A 23,085-nucleotide genomic window follows, 5' to 3' on the forward strand; every position below is an offset into this window, starting at 1 on the left:
GTAATAATAAGATATATTTCTTTTTTTATTTAATAGTAAGATATATTTCTTTGATAAACCACTTTTTGCTGCAATTCCTAGCCTGGTAGTCGTGACACCTACTAAATCAGATTAAACTACTCTATTTTAAAAATGACAATCATCTAAAAAGGAACCCAGAAAGGCCCCATACAGTGGACACTCTTGTTTCTGGAGTTTATTCATTCTAGATTTTTACTAAGCTGCCCTCTGCAAATCTACAGTACAAGGCAGATAATTTTCATAATGCTGACTCCCAAAGGTACTGTAAGATCTGATGGACTGGCTGATTTGTCAAGAAAGGACGAAACTGCATTTAAAACTGCTTCAGTTCAAAGTATATCTTATTGTTTTTCTGGACTTGCTGGATGTAATAAGACATAAATTCTTCAGACTTTAATAACATTAACCTTAAACAAAGTTAATAGAAATGCTGTCTAAAGGACCTAGTCAAATCATTAGATTATTATTTAGTGGTATCTATTTGAAGGCTAAAATAATTTTTAGCTTGGATTTTAAAAATTCACATAAAGAAAAGTTTATCCCAAACTTAATAGTAAGATGGAACAATTATTATTTATATCTTTCTACGTAAACTGAAAACAAGCCATAGCAGATATATGTGGAGATAACTTCTATCATGTTGAAATTTGTTCCATACATAAGGCATGTTGTAGAACATATCTTCAGTTTCAAAAAAGAAAGAAATGAAAGAAGACACCAAGAAAAAGAAATTTCAAAGACCATACTTAGGGAATTTCAGAGGGTAAAAAGGGAAAGTCATCATGTCACCTGGGCAAGAACAGTTTACCACAGATCCAAATAACTGATTCCATTGAAAAGTCTTGTGGTAACAGTAAGATACTCAGAAAAATCCCTTTAAATTTGTAAATTAAACAACAGACTTCTAAAAATCCATGGATCAAAGACGAAATCACAAAAGAAATTAGAAAATACTTTGAGGATAATGAAAACAATACATTATTTATAGTATAGGTTTATAGAATGCAGCTAACACAATGGTTTGAGAAAATTTTACAGTGTTAAATGCTTATAATAGAATCTAAAAAAGATTTAAAATCAATGCTCTAAGCTTTCATGTTAAGAAATTAAGAAAAAGATCCAATTAAACTGTGGGTAAGTAGATGAAAGGAAAGAATAAAAATAAGAATGGAGATTAATGAATCAAACAACAATCAAAAAGGGCAAATGTTTTTTAAAAACAGATTAAGAAAATTCATAATTCCCTAGCAAGACTGATCAAGAAAAAAGAGAGAAAACACAAACGGTCATTTTCAGAAAAAGGAATGGGGACATTACTACCAATTCTACAGGCATTAATATAGGGTAATAAGAATACACTGTAATTGTAAGTTGAACCATCATAAATTGGAAACCTTCTGTACAATATTTATATTAGTCAGAGTATGATAAGATACAGTAGAATAACAAATCCAAAAATCTAAGTAGTCTAACCTTTAAAAAAAAAAGAATATATTGTAAGCAACTTCATGTCATTTCACTTTGTATGAAATGGACAAACTTATCAAAACACAACTTATCAAAACCGATAGAAGAAGAAATAGAAAATCTAAATAACCCACATTAGAAACTGTAATTAAAAAAGCTTACAATAAAGAGAACTCTAGGTCCAGATGACTCTACAAGTGAATTCTACCAAACATTTACAGAAGATATAATACCAATACTAATACCACTTCCTTCAGAAAGTAGAGTATAAGGGAATACTTTTCAACTTGTTTTCTAAAGTTAGCATAACCTGATACTAAATCTGCCAAAAACACCACAAGAAAAGAAAATCAGAGACCAGTATCCCTCATGAACAGTGATGTGAAATTCTTAACAAAACATGAACAAATAGAACCTAGTGATATAGACAAAGATAATACATCATGACAAACAGGGTTTATATCAGGAAAGCTAGTTTCACATTAGGAAAAAAGTCAATGTCATTCATCACTTTAACAGGATAAAGGAGAAAAATCATCTAATTATCTCACAGATGCAGAAAAAGAACATTTAATAAAATTCAACACCTCTGCATAATAAAATTTCTTAGCAAGCCAGGAATAGAATGTAGCAACTTCAATCTGATAAAGAACATCTATGAAAACCTACAGCTAACATTATACCTCTTGGTGAAACATGAAATCTTCCTCTAAAAATGGAAACAGGAAGAATGTCTGCTTTCATCATTTCTATGCAATTTTAAAAATGATTTTATTTGTTTGACAGAGAGAGCACAAGCAGGAGGAGTGGCAGAGTGAGAAGGAGAAGTAGGCTCCCTGCTGAGCAAGGAGCCCAACGTACACTCGATCCCAGCACCCTGGGGTCATACCCTGAGCCAAAGGCAGACACTTAACTGAATGGGCCACCCAGGTGCCCCTTTCTGTGCAATTTTGTATCTGAAGTCCTAGCTAGTGCAATAAAGCAAGAAAAATAAACAAAAGGCATAAAGGTGTAGTTGCTGTTATTCACAGAAAATATTATCATGCAGGTAGAAAACTCTATGGAATTTACCAAAAAGGACCTATTGGAACCAAAATGTTATTTTATCAAGGTCATGAGATACAAGGTCGATATACAAAAATCAACTATATTTCTATGTTCTGGCAACAATAAATACTTGAGAATAAAAAATTTAAAATTATGCCTTTTACAACAGTATCAAAAAAATACAAAAGCAAGGAATAAATCTAATGAAATATGGGCAAGACCACCACTGCAATCTATACAACTTTGCTGAGAGAAACTTGAGAAGACTTTAATAAATGAAAACTACACATTCACAGATTGAAAAATTCAATATAATTAAGATGTCTACTATTTCCAATTGACCTATAGATTCAGTGCAATCACTATAAAAATTCTACACTTTTCTGAAGAAACTGACCAAAAAAATGATTCTAAAATATAGGGATCCCTGGGTGGTGCAGCGGTTTGGCGCCTGCCTTTGGCCCAGGGCGCGATCCTGAAGACCCGGGATCGAGTCCCACATCGGGCTCCCGGTGCATGGAGCCTGCTTCTCCCTCCGCCTGTGTCTCTGCCTCTCTCTCTCTCTCTCTGTGACTATCATAAATAAATAAAAAAACTAAAATAAAATCTATAGGGACATGCCAAGTATCTAGAATAGGAAAATCACCTTTTATTTATTTTTTAAAAGATTTTATTTATTTATTCATGAGACAGAGAGAGAGGGAGAGAGAGAGGCAGAGACACAGGCAGAGGGAGAAGCAGGCTCCACGCAGGGAGCCCAATGCGGGACTCAATCCCAGGACTCCAGGATCACACACTGGACCGAAGGCAGGTGCTAAACCGCTGAGCCACCCAGGGATCTCTGAAAACAACGTTTTAAAAAAATACCCAAATAGCACAATAATCTCTTAGATTCTTTAATAATCTTTAAAATGTTTTTTTTGTTTGTTTGTTTGTTTGGAGGGCTTATGCTATCTCATTTCAAGACAATAAAGTTATAGTAATTAAGTAAATGTAGTATTGGAATAAGCATAGACAAACCAATCAAGGCAACAGAACAGAATCTAGAAATAGACCCACACATATACATCAACTGATCTTTGATCAAGGTGCCAAGTCAATTCAATAGAGAAAGTTAGTCTTTTTAACAAATGGTACTGAAAAACTACATATTCATCTAAGTCAACTCCTTTTTTTTTTTTTCTAAGTCAACTCCTATCTAATTTCATACACAAAAATTAAGCTCAGAGACCTGAATGTCCAACCCAGAACTGTAAAATCTATAGAAGGAAAATAACTTCATAATTTTGGGTAATGGCAAAGATTACTTGGACAAGATGCAAAAAACATCCAATAGGAAAAAAGATACATTAGATTTTATCAAAATTAAAAATTTATGTATCTGAGAAATGACTTATATCCATAATATATAAAAAACAAATAATGAGCAAAAGAGGGGTGCCTGGGTGGCTCAGTACATTAAGCATGTCTTTGGCTCAGGTCATGATCCTGGGGTCCTGGGATCAAGCCCCCTATCAGGCTCCCTCCTGAGTGGGGAGCCTGCTTCTCCCTCTCCCTCTGCCTGCTGCTCCCCCTGCTTGTGCTCTCTCGCTCTCTGTCAAATAAATAAAATCTTAAAAAAAAATAATGGGCGAAAAATTTAAGTAAGCAACTAATAAAAGATCTATGAGAAGCCAACAGGCACATGAAAAGACGCTCACCATCATTAATTAGCAGGGAAATGCAAATTAAAAGCACAGTAAGATATAGTCTATGCCCACTAAAATGCTAAAATCAAAGACTAACATCACCAAATGTTGGCTAGGATGTGGAGCAACTGGAACTCTACCACACTGTTGGCAGGAGTATTAAGAGAGTTGTACAAAAACGCTCTTGGCAAGCTTACTCATACCAATGAAAACTGGAAACAATCTGAATGTCCATCAACAGGAAAGTGGATTCACACACTGGAGTGTATTTATACAATGAATTACCTTATCAATACTCATCAATAACAGGAATGAAGTACTGACAGTATGAATGTATCTCAAAAACATCTTGTTGAGTGAAAGAAGCCAAATAAATATACATTGTATGAGTCCTTAAAAATGAAAGAAAATGAATCTATGGTAATACATGACAGAAGAAGTTGCTCAGAGAGGTTGAGGGGATTGAGTAGGAAAGGGTACTTTCTGAGAGTCTTATGGTACAAAGGGGTTGAGGGGACGACTCACAGGTGGTTGGACAGCTCTTGCTCCACCACCTCTAGACCCACATCTTTGGTAACTCCTGGCTGAGGGTTACCCAATGTACTACTGCAATACCGATTATGCAGCAGAATTCCTTTGAGAAAGAATATGGAGTGTGTATGTAATATGTATGTTATCTGTAGCGTAGAAATAAAAGAAGATCTATCAAATGGGAAAAGCAAAAGCTATTTATTCTGAGCTTGATGTAGGGAGTCAGCCACCATCACATGTGTTTTGCCAGAGGCTCAAAGGCAGGTAGAATGGGAAAGCTTTATAGTGCAAAAAAGGGAAGGCTTCCAGTGTGCCTTGATGTCAAGGTTGCTGGCACTTAGAAGCTGTAGGTGGGCTAACTAGAAGCCGGGCATACTAGGTGATTGATTTGGCTTTCTCTGGTGGGTCCTAAGCTGAAGGCAAAAACAAAAATTAGGGAAACTGTCAGGCATTAATCAAGTCCTGACCATTTGGAGCTGACTATTATAGACGTTAGCTTACTGGATTGTCACTAAAGATAGCAATCTGGCTCTCTCCAAGTCTGACTTACTGCAGGCTGGCTGCCTGGGTCGTTGATCATTGATAAGGGGGTTGGTTTCTTGGGTAGGTTGGGGGTGAAAGTCTTTTTTTTTTTTTTTTTTTTAATATATGGCCTGGTCATTGTCTGAACATGGAGTCACTCAGTATTCATCAGATCTGACTGATTAACAGAGAGATAGGGAGCAAACATATATTCATCACTGTTAACCACCTAAGATGATATAAACTAAAACTGCCTATGAAGAACATTACTTAAAAGTGTTAAGCACTAACTGGGGGCTTAGATAGAATCTAGAGAAAAACAGACCTATACTGGGAAAGTCGAATCTGTTAAAACCAGGGTATACAGGAATCCAAGATGGATGGGTAGTTCCTGAAATCCTTCTTCCCTCAGTGAGGTTTTGAAAGCTGGCACTGAAAGTCCAGGCTATTGTTTCTTTTTCAACTTTGACAACACTGACATAAAAGGACAACACGACATAAAATTCACCATTTTAACTGTTTCAAGATGTGCAGCTCAGTGGTTTTTAGTATATTTACAATGTATTCCAGTGCATTTCCGTCATACCAAAGAAAAACACAGTCCCTGTTAGTAGCCATTCCCAACCCACACCTCTCCCCAACCTCTTGCAACCAATAATCTGCTTCCTGTCTCCATAGATTTGCCTCTTTTGGGAATTTCATATAAATGGAAGCATATATTATGTGGCCTTTGTGCCTGGCTTCTTTCACTGAGCATAATGCTTTCAAAGTTCATTTATGCTGTAGCACCTATCAATATCTCATTCCCTTTTATGGCTGAATAATATGACATAATATGGATGTGTCATATTTTATTTACCCATCCCTCAGTTTATGGGCACTTGGGTAGTTTTTACTTTTTGGCTATTATGGATAATGATTTTACGAATATTCATGTACAAGTTTTTGTGTGAACACCTGTTTTCAGTTCTACCTAGGAGTAGAACTGCTGGATCATATGGTTAAGTCTTGTGTTTGATTTTCTGAGGAACTGCCAATGTTCTCCAAAGTGGCCGCACCATTTCACATTCCCCATCAGCGTTGGTGGCTGTTGTTTCTTGTGTCAGATTCGAGCCAACTGGAGGGAAGAAAAGCTGGAGGAGACTCTCCCATGTACAGCAGCTCCAGAGGCACCCTTCCCTCAGAATCTGCTTGTGTGTCTCTGCTATTGGCTCAGCTGCTCAATTCTTCTCATCTGGGAGGGAGGGAGGGAGGGAGGGAGGGAGCTTCTTCCTTCAACCATGCTGAGACTCAAGGACCATACTCTTTCCCTTCCCCTTCCCTATTTCTTTAGGTCATTTCTCAGTCCTGTAAGTGGAGGTGTTTACTTCTTTTGTTTTGTTGTACTTTGTTGGGGAGGAAAGAGGAGAATTAGTGAAGTTTTAAAGGCAGGAGCTTCTGCCTTTTTAGAATTCAGCCTCTAAGGAACTTTCACGTAAAACTATCAGTAACAGAGGAAGCCACAGAGAACCTTAATTACATTTTTTGAAAGTTAAACTCAGTACAAATTTGTCCCGTTTCTCTCAACCCAAATGCAAAGTTTATTAGGACATTTAGCACAGACTTCCAACCTCCTTAATTGTAGCTGTCCTTCACAAAGAGATATCCTACAACACCTACAGATGGCAGATTCTGCCCATGTTTCTATAGATCTGCCCAAGGAAGCTCAACTACACTGCTTTTTCCATAGAGATGTACTAATGGAAATTTATCAGGCATGACCTTCCTTGGAACTAAAATTTAGAGCATTTTAGAAGTAGCTTTAGAACCTAGCCATTTATCTCCTGTTCAAGCTTTTCTCAAATTTTTGTAGTTAATCTGCTTTAAAATAATTGTACAATAATTTCTTCTTCTTAGGTGAAGGTTCTTTAGGATTTTAGAAGGAATCCAAACCTCTCCAAGTCAAGTAATTCAGGAGAAATCCTAATGTCTACTTCTCAGGGCTAAAAAGGTCAAAAATATATAGGGCAATAAATGGAAATTGGCTTTCTGAACACCAAGAATGGGCCAAGTAATATGTTTCATGGTTTATAAATGTTATTATATTTAATCTTTAAAATAGCCCTATAGCATCAGTCCTTTTATTTCTTTTTTACAGATAAGGAAATGGGCTTAGAGAGGTTACGTCTATTTCCCAGGATGACATCAGTAAGTAAACTGAAGAACTTAGGCTTCAGGGTTGGTGCGCGCACTGCTTACAGGCCAGTGCTCTGGAGTCACACTGCCTGAGCCCCTTCCCTTACTGTGGGGTGTTGGACAAGTTGCTTCATTTCTCTAAGGCTCGGTTTCCTCTGCAGTGAAATGCACATGAACGTAGTGTCTGTTGGCTGTAGGCATTCAAGGAGATAATGCTTGTGTATCTGCAAGCTAGCACAACATGCTTTCTGAGTTACTTGTGATTTCTGGGTTGTCAGCAGCACCTGCTTTCTCTATGAGTGGTGAGATTCTCACATACTGCTCCAGCTTAGAGATGAAGACATGGGAAAAGTCCCCTTGTCCTCTGTTTCAGCAAAAAGCAAAAGCAAATATTCCCAAACTATAGAAAAACAATCACCGGTCATAGCCCAATAATTAACAAACAGATGAAATACTTTCTGATGAAACTTTACATGTCTCAACATCTTTTTTACCACAGAGAGGAGTATTTTATGTTTTTCTTTTCCTTTTTTTTTTTTTTTTTTTTTGAGAGGGAGAACAAGCACAAGCAGGGAGAAGCATAGAGGGAGAAGGAGAGAAGCAGACTTCCTGCTGAGCATGGAGCCCCAACGTGGGGCTTGAGATCATGACCTGGGCCCAAATCAAGAGTCACAGGCTTGGGCAGCCCTGGTGGTGCAGCAGTTTGGCGCCGCCTGCAGCCTGGGGTGTGATCCTGGAGACCCGGGATCGAGTCCCACATCGGGCTCCCTTCACGGAGCCTGCTTCTCCCTCTGCCTGTGTCTCTGCCTCTCTCTGTGTCTATGAATAAATAAATAAAATCTTAAAAAAAAAAAAAGAGTTAGAGGCTTCACCCACTGAGCCACCCAGGTGCTCCGAGAATATTGTATTTTTTAATGTAAGTCTCAGGAAAAAATACAGGTGTGGCATAGCCTAAGAATCAATACTGATGAGACCAGCCTGTGGGCCTCAGCAGCTCCTATACAACTCCACAGAGCATGAGCACACTACGGAAGCACTCTAGTGGTTCAGGCAAAGGGGAGTTAATCCATGGCTGGAGACGAATCCCAAATATTTTGACAGTAAGAATCGTGCTATATTCTAGCCTAAAGAGGTATTTGTTGCTCCTCTGGCCTGGGCTTCATATAACATGAGTAAATCAATTGTATCATTCTAAGACAAATGATAAATGTTTTTCCCACTTCCCAGAGTAGCTAGTATTCAAGCAGCCAGGAAGGTCTCTTGGACATCAGGAAGACTCCATCGCTACAAGTCATTAAAGCTCTGAACTTCACCTGTTAATAGGACAAAACCACTTACTGAACACAATGGTTATAAGAAATTAAATGAGATCATGTATATAGAGTGCTTAGCATAACTAGAGCAAGAATCCACTATATGGTGACTATAATTATTATGTCCACTGTAGAAAACTGTAAACAGCAGGAAAGTGTAAGGAAGAAAAAAAAGTCACCTGTAATTTCTCCTCCCAAAGGCAACAATTACTGTTAAATTCTAGTCAGTAGTTTGTCTTTCTATAGATCTGATAACACACTAACTCTATGCAGGCTGGGTTTGTTTTGTTTTGTCTTTTGGCGTATTAATAGAACTTATGTATACGGCCACACCATTAGCAGCTAGGAAGTGCTTCTTTATGGCTTCTAATGAAATAGCTTTTCCTAGTTATGAAGCCTTTGGGAATGAAATAGTCCTGCCTACCTCATTTCCTGTCATGCTGGGATCTGCCCTCCTGGCCTTGGGAATCCTCAAATCTGTCACCATCATCACTTGGGACCACTGCAAAGAGTGTCTTGAGCGCTTAGAGGGTGTTGAGTGTGTAGGCCCCCCCAAACCCAAAGGTAGCACTCTGTAGGCTACGATGTAAGGCGGTTGCAGACAGCCTTATTTCCATAGCCATCTGCTCAACTGCCTCTCAAATTTTTTCCCCCACACATTATAACAGAAGCTGCAAAAAAAACCCAAAAACAAAACCCCCAAACGTGCTCATCTGCCTTCAGCTGAAGTTCAGTCTCCACCTTCCTGGCTACCTTTCGTAATATATATATATATATATATATTTTTTTTTTTTTTTCCAAAGAAAAAGCAAGATGTATTATTTGGCTTACGTATTTAAAAAACTGTCCAGGATATCAGAATTTAAGTCTCTTAACATTTGAGTTGCCCAAACTGTACTGCTCATGCTGACCTGCCCCTCATTCTCTGATGATAATCATCCCTTGTTTGTTTCAGAGAATATAACTGTCTAATTATGGAGTCTAAAGATTTACCTCTAGATATAGAATCAGGGACAATCAAAAATTATACTTAAAGTAAAGATGATCATCCATAACATTTATTTTGGCCAACAGTCTAGTTTTAGGAGGATTTTGGAACCACTTTATTATTATCATTCCTATTTTAGTGGATATTAAATAAACAGTTTTCCAGAAGAAAAATAGCCATGTGATTAAACAGAGAAAACATTAAAATTGAGAAAGAGAAGACTGAGTTTTCCCTAAAGCTCTGGCTCTATTAAAAATGAGCTGTGTGGCCTAAAGGAGCCCAAAGTCTCTGAGCCTACTTCCCCATCCAAAAACAGGGATAATGATCTCCACTTAATCAGCCTCACAGAATTTTTATTCAGAGCAAATTAAATAATGAATGTAAAAATAATTTGTAGCTTGTAAAGAGCTAAACAGACGTGTGTGGGGGAGGGTATTTTGCTCTTAAATAAAAAGGCAGGAGAGACAAGACGTCAGACACATTCTAACTGCCTTTTGAATTTGTATCTATATAGTCAACAACTATCCTGAAATGTTAAAAACAGATCATTGTGAATAATTCCATCCTTGACTGTCCAGTTTCCCTCCACACATGCATCATGCTAATTAAAGGACTGGCTGTCTTCGTGCTGTGTTAGAGGAAACTGAAGTGTTAGAACGAAACGGACTGGCATGCTATCTCAAGGAGCTTACGCCAGCTAAGGAAGGGCTGAGGGAAGTTAAGGAGTTAGAGGTACGGAGGATTAGGATCACTGAGGTTATAAGAATTTGAAACTAGAAAAAAGGTATCAACAGCTTAGAATTTAAAGAAATGTTAAGAGATGGCTTTTCCCAAGGAGGGGAGCCAATCTTCAAACCCCTAGACGAGAGATTTTACGAAGCTATTATATGCAGCTCCTCCAGAGCCTGACATTTGATTACATTTAAAATTCATCTTTTGCTTCCCTTTTCCTTCCTCCCCCATACACCATGTGTTCTTGCCCCAACCTCCCACTTTTCCCTCCTTTGATTTATTTCCATTTCAATCCCTTTTGAATGTCTAGCTCCAGTTCTGCACTGGCTTCCCTAACCTCTCCTTGCCTGGCTCTCTCTGATGTACAACCTCCCTGCCCGCAGCACCATGCACCCACGTTCCTCTTTGGAAAAATCACATCTCATTCTTACAGAGGAGACATGGAAAATCATTCTGAGCTGTATTGTCTGTCTGTCTGTCTGTCTGTTTGTTTGAATAGAATGATAAGAGCTTTAAATTCCAGGCTGTTTCCCTATAAGGAGAGGATGTGGGAGGGACAGAAGCAATGACAGTTTCCAAACCGGCTCAGACTTGGTCACTGGTGGTGGCAGGATGCCATTCTCATTCCATCAGGGCAGGATCCACTGGCCAGAGGCATTCAGTCAAAGCAGGTGGGGAGAGGGAAACGGGTAGGCTGATAAAGACTTGCAAAGATGGAGAGAAAGGAAAAGAGGTAAAATAAAGTGAATAATTGATGGAGTAGGGCAACAGAAACAAGGAAGGAGGAGGGATGGGGGGGACAGAGCAGGGAATAAAGTGGAAGGGCAAACAGGGAGGGCCGAAGAGAGAGAGAGAGAGAACCAAACCAGGAGGGAGAAGAGAGACAGAAGCAGGGGGGCGGTGGGGCCAGGCCGGAGAGAAGAGGAGGGCGCGGGCCAGCCTGCCATGCCTAGCCTGGGGCTGTGCGTGTACTTCCTTACACTGTCATCGGTAGCTGCCTTATCTATTTTCACCTCTGGCAGGAGCCGCCCGCCGATGTGGGAGCCAGGGCCACCGATGAGGGACACCACGCCGTTGCAGTCCACCGTGCTGTTGCGCTTGACACTGCGCCGCAGGCTGGGGAAGATGCGCGACGAGCGGCTGCCCTGGCTGTAGCCGCTGTAGCCGCTGTAGCTGCTGCGGCGCTCGCGGGCCCGGATGGGGATGAAGAGCGAGTCCCGGCGGCCCTCGCTCTCCTCCACGGTGCTGTGCTCGTCGTCGGCGAACTCGTTCTCCGAGCCCGGGTCGCGGAACCGCCCGGGCCCCCGGAAGCTGAAGATGCTGCTTTTGCTGTTGTGGCGGGAGAGGAACGGGGAGCCCGGGATGCTGAGCAGAGACTGCAGGGACAGGGAGACAGAGAAGGACAGAGACAGGTGTGAGACGGGCCCGCTGCGCAGCCTGAGCAAAGGCATTGTCCCCACCCTCACCCTCACCCTCACCCCCCACGTCCTGGCCCCGTCCTTGCACTCCTGGTATCGGAGCACAGTGTTCCCTGACGGCACGTCTGGATGGTGCGTGTGTACAACGACCCAACACCCCTCATCACTCTCTTTTGCCCCATACCCTTGGGACGCGACTCTGACCAGCTATAACCCTAGAAAAACTGGACTGGTCACCCAGGCAATGCAATGATGCTTTGATCTTGTGCTCTATGCAGCTAATCCACAGGCAAACATCGCTGGGTCTGTTTCTCATTACTGTGAGGTCACACGACGTGGGCCTGTCATTTACCCACCATTGATTCTATGCTATGCTTGGCAAAAAGGGGCGAATTTTTAAGTGGCCTCTATCTCTTGGTATTCTCTCGATGAGTACATGCCCGGGAGGTGAGTCCTATGCCAACAGTGGCCTTGAAGTACTTTTTGAAGTTGAATATTATGGATGTTCCCTCCTACTCCATTTTAAAGTCGACATTTTTTTCATCAAAAGCTTAAATATTTGTAAGTTCTAGAATTCCCAGTACTGACTATTTATTTGGTTCCACGCCCTGTGTGGAGCCCAGTTTGGGGCTTGGACTAACAACCCTGCGATCAGGACCTAGCTGAGACTAGGAGTCAGATGTTAACCAAATGAGCCACCAAGATGCCCTCTAGCACTGACACTTAAAAATATAACTTTCGGGGAGCCTGGGTGGCTCAGCGGTTTAGCGCTGCCTATGGCCCAGGGCATGATCCTGGAGACATCGGGCTCCCTGCACAGAGCCTGCTTCTCCCTCTGCCTGTGTCTCTGCCTCTCTCTCTCTGTCTCTCATGAATAAAATCTTAAAAAAATAATAATAAAATAAAAATAAAAATATAACTTTTATTTATCATTTACAAATTTCTCATTTTTTTTCTCTTTCAACTCATACTTCCAATTCCACATTCTCTAGAGAACTGTATGCTAATGTATATTTTTATGCTTTCCTATATTTTATTGATCACCTTTCTTTTTAAAGATTTTTATTTATTCATGAGAGACACACATACACAGAGAGAGAGACATAGGCAGAAGGAGAAGCAGGTTCCCTGTGGGGAGCCCGATGTGGGACTCAATCCCAGGACCCTGGGATCATGATCTGAGCCAAAAGCAGACGCTCAACCACTGAGCCACCCAGGTGCCCCTTACTGATCACCTCTAAATACTTTCCTTCAAATAAAAATTATAAAGTATACTTAAAAAAATTTTAATTTTCCTGTGGCCATGAATCTCAAAGAATTTTAAAAAATTCTCTATTATAATTCTTTTTAATAAAATTGATCAAGGTATATATATTATATATTTTATAAGTAATTACTAAGCTTAAAAAGAAAATTTTGTTAAAATATGTCTCTTAATGAGTTTTTTTGTTCCAATTGGTGTTTTTGGTGATGAAATATTTGTACATAGTATTATTTATTAGAATCAAACATAGCTCAAAAATCAACTCTCCCTTCCCTCTCTGATAAGAACAGATACTATACTTGATCTTAGCCAAAAGGCCAAGAAGTGACCTCTCCCTTCCCCTTCTAATATTAGATTTTAAGTGCTGAGAAACCTTATTCAAGTAGTAAATAGTATCTTGGAACAGAAGGATTTGGTTATAGCAATGTCACTTAAATCTTTGAACTCCTTTCAAGTTATATGCCAAAATCTCATAGTAAGCTATCGGTAGAATTTATCTACTGGCTGACAATCAAATCAGGTAGTCTTTCAATTTTTTTGAAAGCAAAGAACTGTAAACCACCCAACTTGCCAAATGATCTCTCTCTCTCTTTTTTTAATTCCAAATGATCTCTTACCGAGTTGTTAAAGGTAATCCATTCCTTGATTTCTGAGGATGCCAAAAAGGTTTTATTTATTATTTACTAGTAATTATATGGGTTACTCTTATAAGGGTTATTCTTTTACTTAAAGGAACTTTATTTAACCCAAAATAAACAGTTGGAATAATCAAAATATCATTAATTTCAAAACATCACTGCCAATGTTAATTTTTTCCCAACATTAATTTTTTTAATAAAATAATTTTATCACATGCTTTAAAGATATTTTCATCAAGACCTTAAAGCCACAGGTTTAGCTCATTCACTTTATAAAAATATCCACCATATGATATAATTAGTAAAGCTAGTCCTTACTGTCACAGCAATTGGCCAAATTGGACTTTTATTTGAAAAATTATGACCTTATTTTTCCTTTTTAATAAATGTACTAATATGTATTCAAGTGACATCCATCCCACTCCTGAATTTAAACACCCCAACGGCCCTGATTTTAAGATGGGTAAATTCAGAAAGCCTTACAATGTATTTAAATTTCTTGGATTAAAGAAAATATAAGGACACTGATATTTTCAATTGTGCATTTGTTTGGCATCCCCTAAATTTTCAAACCTCAGGGCACTGTGCCAAAAGCAATGCCTTCCTATTGTACCTATGATTTTGTTCTGAGAAGTGCTAAGGTGACAGACACAGAGACAACTGCCTTTGGAAGAGTTTATTACCTATATTTCCCAAGAGAAGGGGGCCTGCCATGTCATGCCAGCTGGGCCTCATGGGGAGGTACCATGGTCCGTTAGGAGGCAAAAGGAGCAAGGGAAAAGCATGGTTCAGAACCTGTATGGGGGTTTCCTTGGAAGGAACAGCTGAGGTACAGTAGGCACATCTGAGAAGCTTAGGATTGGGCGGTTTGAGTGATTTGAGCAAGCTCTGGGCTATAGGAATGATTTTGGCTGTAAAGTACCTGGCCCTTGGAGTGATTTAGGGCAGGGGAAACATTGGTTTGGTGTGTCTTTGTGTGTGAGCCTTAGATAAAAATTTGGGCCTGAGGGTTTGGATTAGTTGATTTTTAAAAAATATTTTATTAATGAGAGAGAGAGAGAGAGAGAGAGAGAGGCAGAGGAAGAAGCAGGCTCCGTGCAGGGAGCCTGACATGGGACTCGATCCCAGGACTCCAGTATCACGCCCTGGGCTGAAGGCAGTGCTAAATCCCTGAGCCACCGGGGCTGCCCTGGATTAGTTGATTTGTATATGAAAGGCACACTTTCAGGCAAGTTGTTCACTGTCTAGAAATTAAGTTTTGCACATTAGCTAGCAAGGCTCCTAAAATGTCAAAGCATCGTAAAGTACAAAAAATAAAAACCATGATTAATACATTAAGATCCCAAGATTGGATTGGCAGGGAGGGAAAGGAAATATCTGAGCTCCTACCCACATGTTCAGTCCAGTGTAACACAGAACACTGAGGTTCTGTGTTAGATGTTAGTAACAGTGCCTTGGGTGTATGTATCTCCCTCGTAGGGCTCACTAGAGAGAAATATGGCCGGGACGAGACAAGACTCCGGTAGTCTTGGGCTAAATCCCATAATCACTTTAATAGCATCAATCAATGTCCTAAAAATGTCCTTCAAGACCCTCCCAGCATTGACCCTAACTTACTTTTCCCATTTTATCTTTCACTCTTTCCCCTCACAGACCCTACCACTGAGCCATGCTGCCTTCAGGTCTTTATGTTCTACACTTCCAGCTGTGGAAATCCTCTCCATTGTCCATGGTCCAGCCCTTTATCTTCTTCCACAAACCTCCTTCCCCTTCCACAGCCCTGAGCCTCTTTTTCAGAGTACTTGTGCTCTACTTTTTACTATAGTTCTTTACACACATGCTTTTAGCTCTTCTTTTTAATCAGCTACAAACTCTTTAGGGGCACACTGCCTGATTCATCTTTGTATCTCCTGGAGTGCTTTGTATACTGCAGGTAGAGCACTTAATTTAATGAATATGTATTGAGATTATTATTTTTTTTTATTTTATTTTTTATTTTTTATTTTTTTAATTTATGATAGTCACAGAGAGAGAGAGAGAGAGAGAGGCAGAGACACAGGCAGAGGGAGAAGCAGGCTCCATGCACCGGGAGCCTGATGTGGGATTTGATCCCGGGTCTCCAGGATCGCACCCTGGGCCAAAGGCAGGCGCCAAACCGCTGCGCCACCCAGGGATCCCATGTATTGAGATTATATACTATAAGTTAGCCATCCACACCTGAGCATTACCCCACACCTGCATTGGGTCCCTACTTCACTTCTCATAGAAGTCCACTTCTCTGGACTAAATCTGTGATTTTGCATTAAGCCAATGCTGGCTGCTGATACTACCTGGGACATTAGGTCTCCATATTCAGAAAGGTTTCACTTATTTGATACATGATCAATAAATACCTATAGTGTACTAAGTGATGTGGATACAGTGGTAAAGACATACATCATGGTCCCTGCCTTCTGGCAACTTGCAGCATATTAGGAAATAGATATTATAGGAAATCTATTCCTAAATGATAGAAAAATGATAAGGAAAAAAAAATAAAAAAAATAAAAAAATAAAAAACAAAAAAAAAAAAAGAAAAATGATAAGGAAGATGATGATAAATTAATTCAGTGACCTACAAACACAGAAACCAGGATCCTGAGACAACACACGCTAAAAGAAACAAACTATCTATTATTCTTTAATTCCCTGTTCCATTCTTGGCAAAAGAGCTGCCTCTAATAAATCTGGAAAAGAGAACTTGTTCCATTTCTCCTTGTGCTCAGTATTCAAACTTAATCTATGGAAATACATCCTGAGGGTAGCCACCCCAACCCCTCCCCAGTCTCAGCTTCCCTGGGCTGGAGGGTTTCAGTGATGACTCAGGACCCTTGGCTCTGTTAACTCCTGGGATCCAGGCCACTTTATAAAATGGATGGGCCTTATCTCCTGTTTTCAACATTTTTCCTGTCTACCAGTCAGGAGCTTCTGGTCTTTTCCAGGCATATAACTAGTATATTTAGTATAACTAAATATACTACCTTAAGTCTAGGTGTTTGCTTGGGAGAATGGCTCTGGGGTGTTCTTGATTTGTGGACATGGCCCTCATATTTTTTCCACAGAAAAACTGAGGATTTTAGGGCATCCATGTCAGCTAGACAGCCTTGGGACAAGGCTTTAACAATGACTGGGATGCTTTAGGATGTGATAAACTGGTGATTTAAGTGTTCTTTGTCCATGCCATATTTCACTTTTTCTTCACTTTTTTTCCCCCCCAAACAGCAGTTATTCTTAAAGTGTGGTCTAGGGATTACTGTGATCCTTTTAAGGGGGCTCAAGAGGTCAAAACTATTTTATAATAATACTAAGATGATACTTTCATTTTCTCACAAGTATAGAGTAGACTCTGGAGTCTGACAGTTTCACAGTATTTACACTTTTCTGATGAGCTGGTAGTGATTAATAAATGTATGTGATTTTTTAACACTGTGTGTGTCAGTACTTGGAAGATCTATGTAACTCAATGAATCAGTATTTCCTAAATGATCAATGCATGATACTACAAATCATTCATGAGTTACAGATCTATGGTGCTAAATACAGCAAAGGATATTTATTTATTTATTTAATTTATTTAATTTGTTTATTTTTTAACAGATTTTATTTATTTATTCATGAGACACACACACACACACACACACACACACAGAGGCAGAGACACAGGCAGAGGGAGACGCAGGCTCCACGCAGGGAGCTGGATGTGGGACTTGATTCCTGGTCTCCAGGATCATGCCCTGGGCCAAAGGCAGGCGCCAAACCGCTGAGCCACCGGAGCTGCCCTATTTTTTATTTATTTATTTATTTATTTATTTATTTATTTATTTATTTATTTATTTTACTTTATTTTATTTTTTTAAAGAGATTTTATTTGTTTATTCATGAGAGACACACACACAGAGGAGCAGAGACACAGGCAGAGGGAAAAGCAGGCTCCATGCAGGGAGCCCGATGTGGGACTCGACCCTGGGACTCCCAAGATCATGCCTTGGGCCAGAGGCAGGTGCCAAACCGCTGAGCCACCCAGGGATCCCTATTTACTTATTTTTAAAGATTTATTTATTTGAGATAGTGAGAGAGAGAGAGTGGGTGGGAGGGATAGAGGAAGAGGGAGAGAGTAAACCTTAAATAGACTCTGTCCTGAACGAGGAGCCAGATGCAGGGATTGATTCCATGACCCTGAGATCACAACCTGAGCTGAAACCAAGATCTGGGCACTCAATCGATTATGCCATCCAGGTGCCCCAAGGTCTTCAATTTTTAAGGATATTAGGGGGTTCTAAGACCAAAAAGCTTGAGAAATGTGGCACTGGAAAAATTAAAATACTATGCAAAATGGAACTCAAGTTAATATGTGTGAACTGTTCTAAGCCCTAAAACCACAGCAGTAATTTTATAGAGAAATGAGTAGGAGACGAGATGGCCAGATGTCTTAAGAGTTCTCTGAAGATCTGGCAATAAAGGAAATGGATATACACTTGAATTGTGCCATGGGAAATGGAAGCCACGTTCACTGGTGAGCCAACAAGAGATGACCACGTATGTGGAGACGTAAACGGGGAGGAGCGTCTATATACCGTATGTTCAGGAGTACAAGTTCTGCAGTCCGAAGGACCTGGTTCAAATCCTGACTCTAACACCTACTGGCCATAAGACCTTAGACAAGTTAGTCAATCTCTTTCGGCCTCAGTTTCCTCAGTCATTCTTCCAGATAAAACCAGAGAAACTGCAGAAGAGTCCTGGGACAAAGAATATGACTTCCATGTGGGGTTTCTCAGTAAGTCTTGGCAGACAGCCATGGCCTCTAGGAATCTACAATTTTTTTCAGATGGAGAAATGAGAGGAAGTGAACATTTTCATGCAAAGCAGGACATTTCAGAAGCCCAGTTTTATTTGTCGAGCTAGGGAGCAATCAGTGCAACTCTGTGCTGAAGCCTATAGATTAATCAGAGACCATTCAATAACAGTGCTAAGGTATTCATTAACAAGCTCAGTGATGGCTCTTACGACAAGGGTTGGATGACAACAAAGCTGAGTCACACTCTTCCCCAAAAGAGAGTGAACTAGGAGAAAGGTGAGGTGAAGGTGAGGGTGAGAGAGAGAGAGAGAGAGAGAGAGAAAGAGAGAGAGAGAGAGATGGCTCCAGGCCACAGGCAAGACCCAGAAGGGTGAAAACAGATTTATAAAAGTCCCCCATTCATTTGTCCAACAAATATCTGAATGCTAGCCATATGCAGACTCTGCCTTTAGCACTTTATCTAGGAGAGGAAAGAATGTGAGTCCATGCAGAGTGAAAAGCAGCACATAAAGGGGTACGTATAAAACACAGTGGAAAGAGAAATGGCAACGTCCACTGAGGTGTGGCATGGGGGAGGTCAGGGAAGGTTTTCTGAGAGAAGGATGTGAAGACTAAGTGTGGTGTAGACATTGAGAGATGGAAAAATAGGGCGTCTTAGAGAGGGAGGTTTCTGGAGCAAAACTGAGGACAGGAAGCAAACATTGTACATGAGAAGCAGCTAGCAGTGCATTCTGCTCTAAGTCCAGGGTGCCTGACAGGGCACAGTGACCGGGAGCTGAGCGGGCCAGGAGAAGGGGGCCCTAGGACTGCCAGCTACAGGGCTGGTGCTTCATTAGTAAATAGAGTGAATCTGATTAGGGTCATTTCCTCTCCCATTCTCTGTGATAATGATTCTACATTAGTCAATATTTTCTTTAATGCCTCTACTCAACTTCTCATTCCCTTCAATAGGACTTTGAATTTCCTGTATTACTATACACCAGAGACTGTCCGGGGTTGTCTTCCTCAACTCCCTACTCCCTATCTACAAACTTATCCATACCCACCCTCCCCCTATTTTCCTGACAGCTGGGGATAAGGTGCCCCTTTCCTGTAAAGACTTACATCCATTTTCACATCTTCCAAGACTGTGCTCCATTTTCTTTTCTTTTCTTTTTTTTTTTTCCATTTTCTTTTCTATTCTACTCCATTTTCTACCTCCACTTTGCTTCTTCTGGGCTCCCCGCCCCAGATTATAAAAATAATTTCACCCATATACTTTAAAGCAGTTTGTATGAGAAGTCTACACTCACTGTTTCCACTTCCCACTTCACTTCCATATGGTATCCATCCTTATCCTGGACTGAAATGTGTCTTTAAAGTTTTCAATGACTTATATTGCCAAATCCAGTACATATTTCCAATTCTGATCTCATGAAGCATTTTCTGTTAAATTTCAATCCATTGATCACTCCCCTGCTTTCTCCAACCTTTGTACTCTCCTGGCTTCACTGTACTGGTTCTCTTAGTACCTCTAATGACCATTCATCCATTTTCCTTCATGAGCTCCATCTCCGATGCCCACAGATATCCGTGGTTGTGCCCCTAGCTCACTGTTCCTTAACCTGACACAACCTCTTTGGGAGTATCTCGTCAAGTCTCGCAGTCCCGATCACCATCTCTCACCTCAGGACCTTTTCCTGAAGCCATTATTTGCCTATTTTGTGTCTAAAGACCTTTTCTACTTGGTTATCCAACAAATAATTCAAGCTTGAGGCATCCACACTGAATTTACTTTTTTCCAACCCTAGAATGTCTTTTCGTTTTTCCTATTGCTTCCCCATCAACACACACATACATTACCCGTTTATCCTTTATTTACCTTCCCAAGAAAGTCCTTACTGAACCTGCAGGTTGTGGTAGATCTGTGCCCTCTAAAACACTCCAGCCAATGGGAATTATGGAACAATATGGAACAATATGGAACCATCAATGTTATTACAGAAATAAATTTTAGTGGTTGCTCCACTACAAGGATGGTGTTCTAACCACTGTGAACTTCTAGGACCCGTCACAATCCCTGATGCATGATAGGCACTCCAGGACTGCCTGGTGGTGAATAATGAGAGCTCCGTTTTAGGAAACACTCTATCAACAGTATATAAAACATGAAGGAGAGGGAGAAGGATCAGAGGAAACAAACCTGCAGTGGCTAACTGCAGTAGAATGAAACAATACAAAGGTCTGAGCTAAGGTAGGATTAATAGGATAGAAAGAAGGGGATGGCACAAGAGACTCTGCTGTGATAATGAATAGGACTAGCAGAGATTGAACTGGGAGGTGAGAGATACAAGGGATGTCACAATGAAGCATCTCCGGGAGACAAGGAAAGACACTGGATACACTGCCATAAAACTAGTAACTGTAATCTATTCTATACCTTATAAACTTTCCAGCATTTCCTTAAAATGGGGAATTAAATAGCCTAAGAACTGGATTTTGGTGGTGGTCTTTGAAATCCAAAAATAAGTGTTATGTAATGATATTTATAGTCACAGAATGCTCAGTAATTATCATACTTCTTCTCTTTCTTTCTCTTAGTTTCCTCATTTATCAAAGTTGGGTACAACTGGAGGCTTTTAATCTACCACAGACTAATTTATCAGCATGACACTATATCTAGAATAATTAATTACCAGAATTTGCCACACTCAAATAAGGTGACCTAAAGAGTTTCAGGACTCTTTTTAAAAAATCTACGATTATATGCAATTCTTTTTTTTTTTTTTAAGATTTTATTTATTTATTTATTCACGAGAGACACACAGAGAGGCAGAGACACAGGCAGAAGGAGAAGCAGGCTCCATGGAGGGAGCCTGATGTGGGACTTGATCCCAGGACCCCGGGATCACACCCTGAGCCAAAGGCAGACACTCAACCACCGAGCCACCCAGGCATCCGTATGTGCAATTCTTAAACAGAGATGTTTAAGAAAGCTAAATTCTGATGTTCCGACCTTTAAGGAGAAGGGTGCTTCTTTAAGTTTTAGAATGGAAGGCCCACTGGTGTGACAAGGACCTTTTGGCTGAAGTAAGTCTGCTAAAGGTGATCATGAGGTCCTAGGGCTGGCCTAGAGTAGAGAGTGGATGCAGGATGGGAGCAGAGGGCTGTTCTAACACGTCTACTGCCTGCCCTTAGGGAGCAGTTTGGAGCATGGAGAGGCAGACCTTAGGACCCAGGGAAGGGGCTCCAAAATGTAGAGCCAACGGGGAATGGGAGAATCAATGAGATTAGGAAAAGCAGAACTTCTTAGGCTTATGTGACCCAGTGCAAAGAGTTTACCTGATTCATGATGGAAAATTTCCTCCCTATTCTGTTGTCTGGCAGTCGAAAGCCCTTCCTTCTCATACCATCTTCTGACTCTGACTTAAACACCTTCTCAGGATCCCCTTTTTCCTCTCCTTCAGAGAGCTCCTTCTGCTTCCTCTTCTTTCTCCGGTTACGTCTTTCTTTAGCACTCTTGGAACTGAGTTTAGATATTTCAGAGGAACTGCGAGGAGAGCCTGCCCCTTCTTCGCCTTCTTCCTCGATGGCATCTTCTGAAACAGTGCCTGCGGAGGTGGCCATTGCAGCAGCCTAGGGGAGGAGCCACAATGACATGCCAGTCAGAAGCTGCTAACTGGAGCCACACAAAGCCAAGCAACCAGTGCCCGATCATGTCCTTTCCCATAGATAGGTGAAGCAGGGGAGAAGGAGGAAGGTGAATCAGCTGGTATAGGAGACTATGGCCAGGACCTGGTTGTCTCCATTTCCAGGTTGATCTGTGTTGTGGCACATGGCCCTATATAAATAGAGCAGAACCTCACGGTGAGAACTCTGGGATTTATTCTCTTGGATTTCTCAGACAAGAACCTAGCTGCCTTCTTAGTACCAAAAGATTTCTTCTGGCCAACTCTGAAAATGAATGCTAAGAACCTACACTGTACATCATTGGCCCAACAGTATAAAAACACTTGTATACTTGGATAAGTATCAGAAAACAAAATGCTAGGGTGATGGCATCACTCATCCGGTTTTCAAATTTTACTTGACTATTTTACATGTATCTTCTTTTCAATTACAACCAATATTTTCATGACCATGGAGAATCTCTGAAGAAGATCCTAATGATTTCCTCACAAAAAGGCTATGCTTACATGAGACACTATATACTCGGCTCTGGTCACTTGTTTTTCTCCCAGCCACTGTAGCAGTTAACTGAACACTAAGCAGTTGAGAAATTCAACTAGAGATCAAATTAACAAACAATTTGGCCATTAAGACAAATGGAATAACTGGACCCACAATCTGCAGTTGTTACTCGGGTTATTTTAATCAGATTAATGACTTTTATTTGACAATGTGCCCAAAAAAAGATGGACTGGAATGACAATCAGATGGAGCCTTAGTCACGGTGATCTGGCCGGAA

At 40.4% G+C, this 23,085-nt stretch overlaps 1 protein-coding gene and 1 pseudogene across 5 annotated transcripts in view; both read right to left on the reverse strand.

The window, feature by feature from the left end:
* SCN8A (sodium voltage-gated channel alpha subunit 8) overlaps nt 1-23,085 on the reverse strand; it is a 176,569-nt gene that overhangs the window by 52,389 nt on the left and 101,095 nt on the right. For 3 of the 5 annotated variants that reach the window (XM_072765255.1, XM_072765256.1, XM_072765257.1), the window contains 2 exons: nt 21,960-22,253; nt 11,465-11,860 (listed from right to left, as the gene is read on the reverse strand). In XM_072765255.1, the coding sequence (XP_072621356.1) occupies nt 11,465-11,860; nt 21,960-22,253 (690 nt within the window). The remainder of the gene's footprint in view (nt 1-11,464; nt 11,861-21,959; nt 22,254-23,085) is intronic. The other 2 variants (XM_026000367.2, XM_026000368.2) reach the window with 1 other exon arrangement.
* On the reverse strand, nt 13,356-13,495 carry LOC112921282 (U2 spliceosomal RNA; annotated as a pseudogene).

Source organism: Vulpes vulpes, chromosome 8, assembly GCF_048418805.1.
Source record: "Vulpes vulpes isolate BD-2025 chromosome 8, VulVul3, whole genome shotgun sequence".
In the NCBI taxonomy this organism is placed as follows: domain Eukaryota; kingdom Metazoa; phylum Chordata; class Mammalia; order Carnivora; family Canidae; genus Vulpes; species Vulpes vulpes.